Raw genomic sequence first — 15,590 nt, forward strand, 5'->3', positions numbered from 1 at the left:
AAAAGCCTTTGCTTTTTCTACCTTGTTTCCATCTTATCACTTAAGGAGTTTTATGAATGGTAGCTTCATTTTTTTCAGCATTCAAGATTCTCTGTGTTATGATCATTAGCAAAAGGAACCATGCAAAAAGTTTTCCCGAGCATGTTCATAAGCCACTGTGCCTCATGGGCCCCGCTCAGTAGTTGAACTTAACAGTCCCTGCTGAGAATAGCGTAAGGGTAGCGTACACTACAAATTTCTAACTTTTTTTGGTGGATGGATTGTCAATCAACTCTCAAAAAATCAAATGCAATAAGCTTTCAGGGGGTGAAAAGTATGCCACTTCTTTTAAAATAATGAAGTCTACTGAAAAACTACATAAATGCCATTGTTTTAACTAGTGGAGAAGTAAGTCTGGAGTAGTTGTATTTTCTTCTCAGGGGAGGGACAGTAGTTAATCCACATACATGCCTTCCCTGGGTATCCAAATACTCATCTCTAATGTTGCAGCAGTACATGGAAAGATACTTTGGCAAAGACAATCTATAAAATGAAGTTGCTTTAAACCAAAACAATCAAATTGATTTTTTTTTGTGCAATTGGAAATGCAAGAAAGCATCAGTTCTCGAAACGGCACAAGCTGAAAATGAAAGAGAGGAACACTGAAAACAGTAGAGATAAAGAATAAAAGTTAATTACGTTATCAAATTTCTTTGTGTTCTTCCTGGTTAAGTCTGCAGAACTCAGAGGGTTGAATTATATTGAAATGCCCTGATCTACAAATCTAAGATTGTTCAGTTATGGACTTTGTGCTCCCAGTTAGAACCTTGGGCATCTCGTAGACCTTCTTAAAATAAGACTTTTGACTATTTGAGCATTGTTTACATGGCCCAAGTAGTTTTTCTTATTATTTAGTTTCAAATAATATATCATCCTTTTTCTGCAAATTGCAGAGCCATCTAAACTGCATTATTAAATGCATTATTTACCAAAATATCATTGAATTTACTGCCTTAGATATCCTTAGTGAAACCAAATGACTGTGAGCCAGAGATCTCTGAGCAAAGGGCCGGCCTGAGGCAGGATCAGCAGGACTTACCACTGCCCCCTCGCTTGTTCTTTGGGCAACTTCCCGCTGCAGTCGGGCCACAGCCAGCTTCTCCCTGGAGACACAAAAGCACATGATTAGTGGACCATTCCCAGGGCAGAGGCAACACCACAGGACTGTGCAGCATTCTTGCACGCTCTCTGGAGGAACATCGTCCATCATTTAGCTCACTTCCTCCGTGGTGCTTCCCATAAATATTTAAAGGAACTGGTCAGTAGTGCATTGTTTTCATCTAGTGTCATGAATTTTTTTTTTTTTTTTGCCATGGATTTTATAGCCAAATAAATGTTGACTGCTAAGTAAAAGCTTTGCTTGGGGTCCATTAAGACACATCATTGGGTGACAAAATGTCTTTGGCCGAAATAATTCAGTTGTCCTTTCTATATTACCTTTGCTTATATATTTTTAATATTCTTTGTTTTGCAGCTATTTACTAATGCAGAATTTTAAGACAAACAAAGCATAGAGTCATACCATTCTTAATAACAGAAAGTTCTCTGCAGGCTTGCTACATAATCCTTACATTGCTGGGCATTTTACCTATTCCCATAAAAGCCTGATACTACTCTGTTTAATTGACCCCTCTCTGTAGAGAAACTGGAAATTAGAGCTACTAAGTAAAAAAGTGGAGCCCTAGTGAGCATGCACTTGTTTTAGGACCAAGTTTTGGATTTCCTTACTTTGAAACCTAAATAAAATTCTACATATCATTTTTCAGGATCTAGGACCCAGGAAAAAAGGAGACAAAAGTCAAATTACTTTAGTATTCTTTACTTAATAATAGGGTTCATTTTATATTTCTTAAAATTTAATGATTTCACTAACAGTATATTCAATCTTACCAAAATTAAGAATACTGTTGTAAAGTGATAGATACTTGCATTTTAGACAGTTTTAAACTTATTTTTTACATAGCTATAGATACCATACAGTACCAGACCTCTTACTATAATTCCCAAATCTTAGTTTTAGCAAGTATCCTGTGAACTCTCTCTGTCAATATAGAGATATAAAATTGAGTGATCCTACATCCATTGGTCTGCCCTATGCACAGAATTAGTTACATGCAAACACAGAGGAAAATTCTCACTTTCCAAGTGAGTGAGACAATTTTTTCTCCCTAATCACCCAGGTCTTTGAAACACCTCTGACTGCCAAAGCTGATGTGCTTTCATTCCGTTAAGGCTGAGAAGTGTTCTAGTAGGAAAAGCTCTCCCTGAATAAAAGCCTCAAGACGTGCCTAGACAATGGGAGGTCAGAATGAGGGGATATTCCAGGGAACACGTTTGGGGCTCCGGAGCAACACGTGTGCATGGCAAGCCCCACGACAAGGACCAACATGTAACCAGGCAGAGCCATCCAAGACGTAAATCAGCTGCCCATCTTTCAGGAAACAAGGCAGTGCATCCACGGGGAGTCTGACTCAAGCCCTTTGAGAAGATGTAACGAGCAATGGAAGAAGCAGAGCTGAAAGAGATGAATATGACTTTCTATTTCATAGGAAAATTAAATGGAACCATTTGCATCCTCTTTCCCCAGGAACCATTAAAACTGCAGTGAAAGTATAACAGGGGTGGCCATTTATGAAGTGGAAGAAAACGGGAAAATATACTCTATATTGTGTATATTATCTTTCTTGTCACCGAGACATGAGACATAATGCCCAACGCCCAACCACCAACTCTTCAGCTTAGAGGAGGAGAGGGGGAATTTGCTCTTAGTTTGAGTTCCTGAGTGACTGCATCTGAGACAGAGACATCACAACAGACACAAGAAAAGCTCTTTAGGTCAAACCAACGGAGAAGCAGAGCAGAGAAGAGAACCAGAGCAGAAAGGGTGGGGTCAGACACCCCAAGGCCACTCAAACGCCTATGAGTGTGCTCCACTAACCCACACAGTGAGCCCCAAAGCAAATTCAATTGAAATTCCACCCTAAACTGGCACACACATTATAGCAATTCTGTTCCGAAGCATAAACCCAACAGAAATAAAAATACATTATCACCAAAAGACGCAGGCTGGAATGTTCACAGAAGTACTGTTTGTAATAGGCTTAAATAAAAAAATGCATGTATGTAGTCATAAGCAATACAATAGAAAAACGTCAGCACAGTTATGCCTGGGGTGGCATATAGTGTTAAGATGGGACAGTCCACAGTCAAGGGACACAACATATGGAGCTAGGCATTGTGGAGCCCACCTGTAACCTCAGCATTATGGAAGCTGAGGCAGGAGGATTTCAAGTTCAAACTCAGCCTGGACAACTGAGAGACCTTGTCTTAAAATTAAAAACAAAAACAAAAAAGCCTGGCAGGGTAGCTCAGTGGGAAGACATGGAATTCAAATCCCATTACCACTAATTCAATGCATATAAAAATTAAAACTCCTAACTAATCTGATAAGAAAAAAAAAAAAAACACCAGAAAATCAAACTGGAAGAGGTAAAACTGCCTATTCAGAGATGACAATTTTCTAAATAAAAATGCTAAGTAACTTTAAAAACAACTATACATCGACTGGTGAGAGAGCTCAGCAGTCTAAAGCACCTGTTTGGGCAAGTGCAAGGACCCTGTTCAATCCCCAGCACCACATGCCGCACCAGGCCCACCCCCAGGGCAGGCTGAGCCCAGCGGGCCACAAAACAAAACAACAAAAATCTATACGATTAATACGTGGATTTAGTAGTCACATCACAGAAGCCAGCTGTGTAATTTGAAAATCAAATGCATATTTCTGCACCAGCACAAATCAACTGGAAAAAGAAATTTAAAAATATTGATTGATGACAGCATCAAAAAGCAAATATCTATGGAATAAACAAAATGACTTGCAAGACTGTTACACTGTAAAAGAAAATGCTGCTCAGAAGACTAACTATAGACAAATACATAGAGCTATATATCACATTCAAGCTTAGAGGGCTTAATATTATTCCATTTTCGAGTTCATCTGTAAATTCTTTCTCACTGGGTTGTATCCTTCCGCCTCAGGAAACAGAAAGACTACTGGAAACAAGCAATTCCATACAAAAGAGAAAAAGGAATTCACTTTTTTTCCTTTTCATCAAAAGAAGTCCTTGCACAACAGCTAGGTAAGAATCCAAACAACAGCAAAGCCTGACTACAGCGACTAGGTGGAAGGTCCCAAAGGATGATGCTGTGTAAAGAATCAAAGCTGACCCAAAGAAGCTACCTTTGAGTGTGTAAATACTGAGAAAAGCTTTGAGTTCTAGTTCTTTATCCAGCATCAGAAATTGGAACATAAAACATAGGCTAATGACAGAATGTGGAAAATATTAATTACAGGAAAAATCAAAGCTATTTTAGGTATGCAATGCTACAGTTCAGATCGAGTCTTGCTTTCTCATCTTAATTAAATCATACTTTAAAAATTAGAAAGAATGGGAAGCATGGAAAAATAAGTGACACACAAAAACACTAGATCTGATCTTCCATACTAGAGAAACAATATGTAATTTCTAAAAGTAACCAATGTAGAAACAGGAGCACAACATTACTTGAATAAAAGAATGAGAACTCAGAAAACAGCCAAAATAACAGAAAGCAGTTGAGTCAGAGCAATGAATGCTAGCAGTAGAAAGGAACAGGTTCACCTCTTGTAAATCTTATCCCTACATGTAATTTTCTAATTATGCATGTGTGTTACTCATCATAAATATCCCCCAAAATATACATTCTTAAAACAGGTGGTCATGGGTGGGACTGTAGCTTGGTGGTCGAATGCCTGTCTAGGATGTGCAGTTCCTAGCACTATGAAAATGATTAACTAATCAGCTCACTGCAACTTTCATAAAAATACTATCATAATGTATTACAAGAAAGGATAGATTTCTCACAAATTGGAGATTCAGTACCAAGCAATTAATATGGTCCTGAGAAGAACTTGTTGAAAAGCTTTGCTTAATAAAGAAAAAGTAAGATCTAGAAGCCCTTGTGGAAAATGTTGTAAAGTCCACACTACAAGCACTTTAACATTTTACAGAAATAATTTAAATATCTGGTTTAATTTACATTTGAAAATGAAGTATAACATATACAGAAAAATGAAAAATCTTAACGGCACAGCAAGGTATACTTGCGCATAATGATTGCTTCAAGCCAGCTTGCGGGGAGGGGCAGAAAAGCTTCTTAAAATTCACTTCAAAGCGATGAGATGCACACCTTCCAGGAGTATCCACTAAATATCTGAGTAAATCTTGACCATGTATATCTCCTTGTAAAAGCTCTTAGTGAAAACAGCAATTCTCAAACACTTGTACCACGATACCTCTGTATAGCAAAAAGCTAAGGGCACCCAAGGGCTTTTGTTTTTGAAAATTAATATTTAAGAAAATTCTCAGTTAAATAAAATATAGTAAACCCATACTGACATTAAAAAATAGATTTATTTTTAAAAAAATACCCGACATTGCAAGGAAGTAAATTGCATAAAAGTGACAACGCTTTATAATTTTTCACATTATCTTCAATGTCTGGAATATAAGAAAGAAAGTGCCTTCAAAAAGGCAAATATCTTATTTATTGTGAAAATAGTTTTGATCTTACAGATACATTAAGACTCTTGGGGCCACCAAAAGTCCCAGAAGGACACTATGGGAACATTAACTAGAGCTAGAAGACAGGTACAGAACTAGGCATAGAAGAACGTTCTGGAAAATTGCCTTGGGCCATCATTCATGATTGTTAAATCTTCAGAGCAAATTTTAATATATATGCTAATGGAATGTTAATTTTTCTCAAGACTAGCTTAACATAAAAGAGATACTTCTAGGAACAGAGCAAGAGTTTATCTTATCACGATCATACTACTAAATGATAAGAGACTTAAAAATAGCATAAAGGTTAAGAACATTACTATTTTATGCTGCAAAGAGGTGACCTTCTCGTCAACTGTAAGACAATCACCGTATAGGTACTTGACAAATCATATTAAATTAAATTTCAAAGAAAACCTAAATGGTATCAGCTATCACATAGTACTTAAAAAAGAAAATATTAATAACTCATGACATTTTTGCGGGCAGCCCACTCATTATATTGTTAGGAATTCAATAAAGAGTGAATGGATCAGCATGACAGAATCCTAAAGGGGCTGCACCTTAGCCATCTGATTTGGTGAAATGAGAAAAATATGCAGAAACTAGAAAATAGAGACATGCCCACTTTCAAAGACTGTTGAAACAGGTGAAACAAGTTGGTGCATTTCAGAGTAATGTAAGCCACAGGAAAAGACAACCCCAAGCCAGCCCTATGCCGGGGCTCTCCTCATTGATAAGTTGGAAAATTGCTCCAGTTTGAACAATTGGGAACCACCCCAACTTAGTAGCTAGGTGGGAATGATAAGGAAAAAATAACTGCCAAACTTTTAGATTTAAAAATGTGAATTTGTGCTCTTACAATATTAAGGAATGAAGTTATAAACCAATGGAAAAAGTCAGAAGACTTATTGGAAATAAAGAGCAAAGCTCCTGGGTTTCCGCAAGGGATCCTGACCAATAGGTCCTTTGTCAGGAGTAATTCATAGAGCAAAACCAAAATTTAGGTGCACAATGACAATGTGGGTACAAAGCAGATCAAACTATAATCAACTGATAGCATTATAAAGGCAGTTGCTTTGCTCATATCCATCCAATAAGGAAACAAGTCACGCAGGAATGAGGTAGGAGACTGGGGCACGGCGAAGCTGGATGGGAATGCACTTGTGACCTGCTCGTCACAAAATCCCAGGACATATGTGCTAACCAGCTTGTAAAGCCATGCACACGGCTCCTAGTGAGAACTCTAGCAGGTGTGTGACAAGATAGGCTGATGTCAACCTGAGCTGTGGGAGGGACAAGGAGGACTCTCCGCGCTAAGCTGCCTGCCTCTTCCTTCTCTCCTGCAGGGTGGTCTGCTCTCATCCTGTCCCGTGCACATACTTTCCTACTTTTGCTTGACTCAAGCTTGCTCTGCAGAGCCTATTTTCCTAGCTTTAATAAATGTAAAACCTTGCCACCATTTGTGCTTGTCACAATCAATTCTTTGCTTAGGACAGAAAGAACCTATCAACCACCTCTAGAAAGCCACTCCAACCACCCCAAAATATGATAACAGAAAGGCGTATGTAAAGAACAAAGGCACTTTTAGGAAAGGAAGGGAGTGTGGGTCCCTGGGTGTTCTGTTTACCCACTTAAGCATCTGACGTCTAACTGGCTTGCTGGACCAGGTGGTGCTAATTACGTTACAATGTCAAATTGCTGTTTGTGTCCAAGAAAGGGAGGCATGCCAGCCTGACTATCACTTTTCCAGCCCAAGGTGGGACTCTCTTTAGATTTGCCTCCGGCCATAATTCTGATGTCTCTATTTTTTGTATTGACATTCTGTAGGGCCCAATTCTCTTTGATCAAATATTAATTCCCATCTAACTTAGTTCTCTATAATAGTAAAGGGCAGGATATGCAAGGATAGGAAATGCAACTGTCTTCTTGGAACTCTTAGTTCTGTAATTGTTTGAAATTATTTATGCAAGAAATACAACATGCAACAGGATCAAGTAGGAACTCCTAGTGGTCTCAACAGCTCTGCGTCCTTAAGTGGTATACAGGCAAAGCCAGGAGTCCCATATAGCAGGGACACTTCAACTCTGATACTTTATGAAAACATCTCTGGATCCTATTCCTTTGAGAAAGAGACTTTCAAGGTGAGAGAAAAAAAGATTCTTACTTTAGCTTCAAAATTTTTAATAATTTTAAATATTTTAAACCCTTAGAATTTTGTGCATTCATTTTATATTTACAGTTTAAATAGGAATATTTTATTTTTACATAAAAATTATGATTCTTTATTAAAACTAAGGAAATGAGGAAGAGGTTAAATAGATCTTATGAAAAAATAGTCAGGATTTCCAAAAGTTAACTCTTTGGGGATCAAATTATGAATTCAATCAAGACATCAAAGAATAAATGGCTCTTTTTAACAGTTGCCTAAAACGCCCTTGGGTTTAATCATTCCATACAAACTGCCTTCAAAATCCCCACCCTCCTAATGTATGTGTGAAACCAAGTGGGACCAGCATCTTTCTCATGCAAATTAAAGGCTCCTATAAACAGCTTGTGTAAAAAAATAAACAAAGAACATTTGACTTACAAGCTACCCAAAGTAAATTACATACACTCACATCCACATATACTTTTGCTCCCATCTTAAGGCCTTAGTTCATCTGTTGGAAACAGCTGAGCTTTTGCAATGCATCACTATTTTGCACTACATTGTGAAAAAACCCAGCATCTCATTAAGGAAATGGGTAATGGCTTTATGATTACAAAACAAATGAGCTGGGATATTTTATCAAAGACTTTAGATCCTTATTTAGAGAACAAGGATAGAGAAGAGTATAAAGAATATAGAAGAAACAAAGCAGACCACAACACCTCTATTTCAGTTAAATGCAAAGAAAACTTTCTCTATAAAAAGGATGAAAACAGACCAACTCTTCCTATCCAGTTTTGTATTCTTATAGCAAATCAGCGTCAGGTTTCCCAAGTCTTTCAGGATAGTCCCAATCAACCCCAACTCAAAATAATAAGCGAGTTTTTTTTTGTTTTTGTTTTTTTGTTTTTTGCATGCACCATGGAGCTTCACCATGCTATCAACATACTCTCAAAGCCAGCCTACAATAGACTACCTGCAAGGCTTGCATGGTGAGCAAACCTCCTCCAAGGAGAGTGTACCTGGCAAGGTGGAATATATCCTTAGTGAGATGTGAGGGCCATGCAGACTGCTAGGCAACCAACGGATTCTCCTGGCCCTCCTACAGGGAACGAAGGCATGTCACCCATTGGGAACAAGAAGAATGGAGCGCCTTGCAGGCAGATGGCATCCCTGGGAGAAAGCCCAAAGGGAGCACCACATAGGCACTGTGAGGAACTGTTCATACCTCACTGTAAGTTTCCTCAGCCCAAACTGCTGTGCTTAGGCAGCATATGCGCAAAGCGCCGCAGCACGAGGAACAACTGAATCTCCCAGCAAGCATGCTGTGTTGCACACTGTTTCGACCAAGCAGTAGTTAACATGTATCATGTTTGCTTGACTTTTCTAGAAGAAATTAAGTGCAACTAAATGTACTTGTGTACATATTTCAAAAGAAAGAAATTTTCTGGGCATTAAAAAATCCAACTTCAACTTCCTTTGATGTGGTAAAGACATCATGGCATTAAAGGATCCTCTAAGGCATCCTCCCATAATTTTAAGTTTATGGTAGTTTTAGTATTAGAATTCCTCTATCCCAAACTATTTAAAGCTAAGGAATGTATGTAAGTTATATATACTATATTTTAATATATTTAGAATATTCTCCCAGCTAAAACTATGGGATCCAATGAAAATGAAATTTGTACTGCATTCAGCAGAGACTCACAAGAGTTAATTTCAGGCCCGGATAACTATCAGCTCAGGAAAGAAAATAAGCCAGTCCCAAACTCAGAGTATTCGAGCCTATGGACAGAAGGCCAGCCTAAGATGTACTCGCACATCAACACAGATGCGCTATGCTCAAAGCTGGGTTTAAAAATGAATGTTAGTGAACATTTTTACTAAGTAATTAAAATTAAGTCTATCATCAATAAAGATACATTTTGCTATTTCTAAGATATTTTTCAATTTCACATTTTTAGCTGCAAATCACACAGAACAGCTTTGCAGGGTCTACCCTTAAAAGTATCTTATAAAGATTCTTACATCTTTTATGTTATTCTCTAAATTCCCTTGACTCTTAAAAACACTGTTGCTAGATTTGAGTTCAGGTGCAATTGTTGCCACATGTTATTCCAGATAGCTTTCTCTCTTGTGCTTTTATGGAGTTGGTTGGTTTTGGGAGTACTAGTGATTGAACCCAGGGTCTTCCACCTGAGCTATATCCTCATTTAAAAAAATTTTTGATACAGATTTCTCAGTCACTAAGATGCCTAGGGCTCTAACCTGTAATTTTTCTGGCATAGCGTTTAAAAAGGCAGGGATTAACGTATAGGCCCAAAAGGGCCAGTGAGATAGCTCAGCAAACTAAGTGCCTGCTTTGGCAAGCACAGGGGCTGGGTTCAATCTCGGTCCCGAATGCTGTGCCAGCTCCGCCCCCAGGGGCACACTGAGCTGGCGACTGAGTCCAGGCGTGGTGGTACATGCCTGTAATCCCAATGCTGGAGAGTCTGAAAGCAAGAGGACCGCTACAGGTTCAAGCCGCATGATGAGACCCTATACCAAATACATAAATGGAAAACAAAAATAAAGTGTAGGCCAAGGGAACTTCTTTGAGAGGTACTCGGCCAACATTTCTTGGCCAACAGTTCCAACAACAAAGAGAATCATAATAGCCGATATTTATTGGATCGTTCCTATGCCAGGGACTACCCTAAATATGTTACATGACATATTTAAATCTCCAAGAATCTCATGAACTAAATACTACCATGGTTCTCCATGATACATAGAAATAGTTGTTAAATAATTTGGATTTAGTATCTTCACACATTGTAAAGCAGAGAGCCTCTTTTTTTAATTATTGCTTTGGTTGTGTTTGTTTTCTTGTCTTTTTTATTTATTTTAAATTTTTTATTTTTTGGTGGAAGCGGGGATTGAACTCAGGCCCTTGCGCTTGCCAGGGAGGCACTTATTCCACTGAGCCATCTCCCTGGCCCGAGAGCCTTCATTGTTGTGGGTAATATTTATCAAGACTTCTTATATTCACAGTTAAAACTGAAGCTTTAGAAGTATATGTTATTCATTTAAAAGAACAATAATTCTCTTGCAGATTAACATAAATGTAATTATGAATTAGAACTACAGATTTCAAACCAGAATAGAAAAAAACAAGTGCCATTGTTTCCTAGTTTTGCAAATGTCTTTAATGTCTAATTAACAAAAAATGAGACATCTGCATTCTCATAGTTGTTTTTATATTCAATATTACAGTCATAGAGGGTAACCTCTAGCAAACGACTGTATTCTTGTGAGAAAATGAGAGTTAAAAAAATCAAATAACATCCTAATATTTTTATAAAAATAGGTTTGACCTTTCAGATCACCAGAAAGGTCACAGTGCCCCCAGAGGCCTCTAATTCTCCAGCAAAGTTTGAACATGGTTAATGCTCAAATACCCGCCTCGGTGGAAAATGCAGGCTGCCGGTGTAGGCTAGAAAACATCTCTATCATCTCAATGCTCAAAAATGTGAATAGGAATGTGACCATTAACGTTTGCCAAATTTGTAAAATAGCAACAAATACTCATATTTACAATCATATTTGTTAGAACTTGGACCTCCATACCCACCATTGCCTGTCATAACTGTTGTTATTTCTAAGAAGATAATCACAGATAAAGACATGATTGGGGTGTTTTGGGATACAAAAAGTTCCTGACCCATTTAATATGAACCAATGAGAACACTAACTTACAACTTACTTTGCTAACTTACTGAACATGTCTTTGTACAGAAAAAAAGTACAAATCAAACTCCCAGTATAAAACCTATTCTTAAGCATAGAACTGCATCTCAAAGCACATCCACCTCCCGCTTTTCCCCCTCAAAGATAGTACCAAATGCCTCGAGGAAGTTAGATGGATGACTATTCTCATGCATGCCTTGGGGCAGAGTCATACATTAAAATTGTGGAGAGAAAATTCAATTAATCACCAGCATCCCCCATTTCTAGTGGGCCCCAAGAATAGAAGCCCAGTGGCACTCTGGTCCATGTGCAGGGAGAACAGGTCTGTTTCCCGGAGCAGGGCCAGGACTATTCTCTCCACACACAGAGGCGTCCTGGGGAGTCACCCGCGGCTGAGGCTGTGATAATGCAGAATGCCAGGTGCACCTGTCGCATGGGCAGATGGGGAGACCGGTGGCAGCAGGCCCTGAGTCGTGGCTAAATTAATTAGCCTTTCCAAAGCACATTATTTAATTACTCATCCCTTCAATTTCTCAGTATGAGAACAGATTTTAGACAAACTAGAGCCACAACAGAGGAAGCTATTTATGTCCTTTTTCTTACCCTTAGATGCTCCACAACTTTGGAACACAAGATACCACTAATCATTACAGGCTTCGGGAGACTTTTTCAGCATCCATTATGTACAACAGTACGTTGAGAATGCACTCTAAATTTATTAACTTTTACAAGATTTTTCACAACAGTAAAGAGGGTAAATGTTCAGCAGGAATCTCAATAGGTTTGCCTTTCAAAAAAAGTACTTCTCCAAATGTTAATCCCATAAATGTATTCTACAATCTGTCCTCCCACTCTCAAGTGCAGAAATTATACATTCTCATGCAATAATTCATTCACACTATCATTCATGTAATCTACTATTCATGTGGTCTTCTACGTTACACTTGAGATCCCAAAGCTGGGATTGCATGGGTTTCTGCATGTAGAACGTTAATACTTCCTTGATGAATGAATCAAAGATCTCACTTCAGAGCAAAGATGGTCTCACTGAATGAGCTGAGATTACAAATGGCTTTGGTCTGTATGTAATATTAGAAGTTGATACCATGTCCAAGAGCTGAGCAAAATATGTTAAGACCTTACCAAAAAAAAAAAAAAAAAAAACCTGCAAACATCAAGTAAGTTGTATATACAGTATTTTGTACATTTTAGACAATCATGTACTCTAGCTGGTTATAAAGTCAACAAAGAGGGCCAGTGAGATAGATCAGCAGATTAAAGTGCCTCCTTAGGCAAGCTCAGGCAAACGCAAGGACGGCTATTCCATCCCTGGGGCCACATGCCACACCAGCCCCATCCCCAAGGGCGGGCTGAGCCAGCCATAGAGTCAGGGCGTACCGGCACACACCTGTAATCCCAGCCCTGGAAAGGCTGAATGCCGGAGGATTACCACAAGTCTGAGCTGCGAAGTGAGGTACTGTAACAACCAAATACAGGAAAGAAAGACAGACAGACGGACAGACGGACAGACAGACGGTCAGTCAGCCAGTCAGTCAGTGAAGAAACAGGCCAACAAGATAGCTCAGTGGTCTAAAGTGCCTGCTTAGGCAAGCTTAGGCAGGCACAGGGAACTGTGATTTGATCCCTGGTACCACATGCCACACCAGCCCCACCCTCAGGATAGGCTGAGTGGGAAAAAAAGAAGAAAGAAAGAAAAGAAATGAACTTGTCTGAGTTTTCTCATTTTTCTCTCTAGTATTTAGAATTAGTATATAGCTTTCACTAACATGTGATTTCATCCCCGATTTTTTTTAAATAAAGTTGAGAAAGCCTAGATTTACAATGCCAATTTAAAGCAATCCCATTGACTCTTCCTCCTTTCTTTCTCTGGATCTGAATGAAACCAAAGCTTTCCTACCTAATGGGTCTCTAAAATACTTATTAGATCAAAAAATCCTCTAACTTCAGTACAGTTATGAGAATTGCTAGTCTTACCTCTTGCAATAATTCCTTTGGTTGTAAAGTCAGTTCAAGTACTTACAATAAGTGTTTCTTGGAGACATATGATTTTATGAAGCAGTACTCTGTTTCTCAGAGTAAATTTTCACTTCTGAGAAAACTAGATTTCTTAAGAATTCCTTATGTTTCCATGCTATCTAAGAAACTTGGAATTTCTGAAGTTTTCAGACCTCATATATTTCTTCTTATACTATTAAATTTTTCCCAAAAGAAACCTAGCTCTATGATATGTCTGACAATTAAGAAAACTTTCATGAATAGAATTATTTTCTACCACATCAAATAATCTTCCATCAGTTTTGGTAATACTAAAAATTCACAGGCTATACGTCGCTTAATTTTGAGAGGAGTTCTTAAAGGAAAGGAAAACACATGCTAACCATGTCATAACGTGAAAATAGTCCCTATGTGACAACTAATTTAGTTTTCCATGGCTTTCAATTATCAATGGCCTTGACATCTCATTCTGTGTCTATTTTGAGGACTGCATCAAGATAGTATCTGTAGAGAGACTTAAGCCATCTGTCTAGGCTTTCAAAAAGGAGACTGTTGGGACTCCTCAAAGGAAAACACTGAAAGATGTATTGACAGAAGCCCTAGGAAGCAGCACAAAGTTTAGACTCTAAAACCCTTTTTCTCTACACCAGGCATCAAACAAACTAGGGTGAATTCTTAACCATTCATGTCTGCAAATACTTCAATATATCTGAAACACTTAAGATCAAAAGAGTTCTGGATAATGGATACCAACTTTATACATATATAAAACTTAGTGGTATATAATTGGTATCTCAAGCAAAATACATTATATTTTCACCAAAAACAGTGTTTACTGTTTTCTTTCTGTTTTTTTTTTTTTTTTTTGTGGGGGAGGGATGGTATACAGGGTGTTCACAGTCTCACAACTAGACTGGACTCATAGTGATCTGCCTGTTTATAGCGGATTGAACCCCTGGGCCCCTGGGCCTGTTTGCAGGTGCTTTAATCTGCTGACCTATTTGGCCAGCCCAATGTTTACTGTTAACAAGGAGACTCAAGAAAGTGTTTACATACTGGCCAAACAGATAACTTTACAAAAATAGGATTATAAACTACTAACCACAAAGCTGGATATTTTAGATCTAAGGAACTGCTTTTACATGCCATTTGTCAGCAGAGGTCCAGAGGACAAGAGGACTACCCGAGATGATTCAAGTGACATATTTCATAACCCAACTGCCACAGGTACATATATTAACTAATAGAGACTGTGTAGTTGTTGCCTCATGCCATTATTTTTCAAAGTCTACTGGAGTGCCCAGTATATGAGATAAGATGCTGCCTAAGTACTCCATAGAAAGAATTCTGATTTTTTCTCCCACAGTGGGGATGGTTTCTTACCCTATGTATACACTATCTGGCTGTCCCCATCTGGCTGCCCCATTGCAGAGGTGGACGCTGGTTATTTGGTGGAATAAGGAATTAGTGACCTGTGGTCTCCAAATCAATCTGTCTGGAGATAATGTCCACATCAGCCCTTTATTAACTCAGTTCTCTTCCCAACTGAACCATTATTAGCACTATAAATTTAATAACTTTCATAAATCATACCACTCAATAGCCTTGCCTTACATATTCAATAAGAATTATTTTTGATGATTTGGTCATCTGCCAATTTAGTTTTGAAAATCCTTCACCTCTCAGAACCAAGTTCATTTTCCTTCACAAAATTATTTTACCCTGGAGCTTGTCTGTTGGTTATATTCTTACTTTCTATATAGACCACATGAGTTGGGTTTCTCCTGGTCACAGGTATCACAAACACAGTATGGCTACAATAAAGAAGGTGAGGCATTTCTTTGAATGTGTTGTCATATCTCTGAAGGAAATGGACAATCAAAACCCAAAGAGAGGGGTCGGGGAGATGGCTCAGTGGAATAAGCGTTTCCCAGGCAAGCTCAATGGCCTGAGTTCAATCCTCGGTTCAGCAAAAAAAAAACAAATCAAACCAAACCAAACCAAACCAAACCAAACCAAACCAAACCAACAAAAAAAAAAAAAAAAAAAAA

General features: G+C 38.4%; 1 protein-coding gene across 5 annotated transcripts in view; it reads right to left on the reverse strand.

Moving 5' to 3' along the window:
- Nckap5 (NCK associated protein 5) overlaps positions 1-15,590 on the reverse strand; it is a 959,001-nt gene that overhangs the window by 574,348 nt on the left and 369,063 nt on the right. For all 5 annotated transcript variants that reach the window (XM_023709695.1, XM_023709692.1, XM_023709697.1 and 2 more), the window contains one exon: positions 1,079-1,142. In XM_023709695.1, the coding sequence (XP_023565463.1) occupies positions 1,079-1,142 (64 nt within the window). The remainder of the gene's footprint in view (positions 1-1,078; positions 1,143-15,590) is intronic.

Source organism: Octodon degus, unplaced genomic scaffold (genome assembly GCF_000260255.1).
Source record: "Octodon degus isolate 3935 unplaced genomic scaffold, OctDeg1.0 scaffold00014, whole genome shotgun sequence".
NCBI lineage: Eukaryota > Metazoa > Chordata > Mammalia > Rodentia > Octodontidae > Octodon > Octodon degus.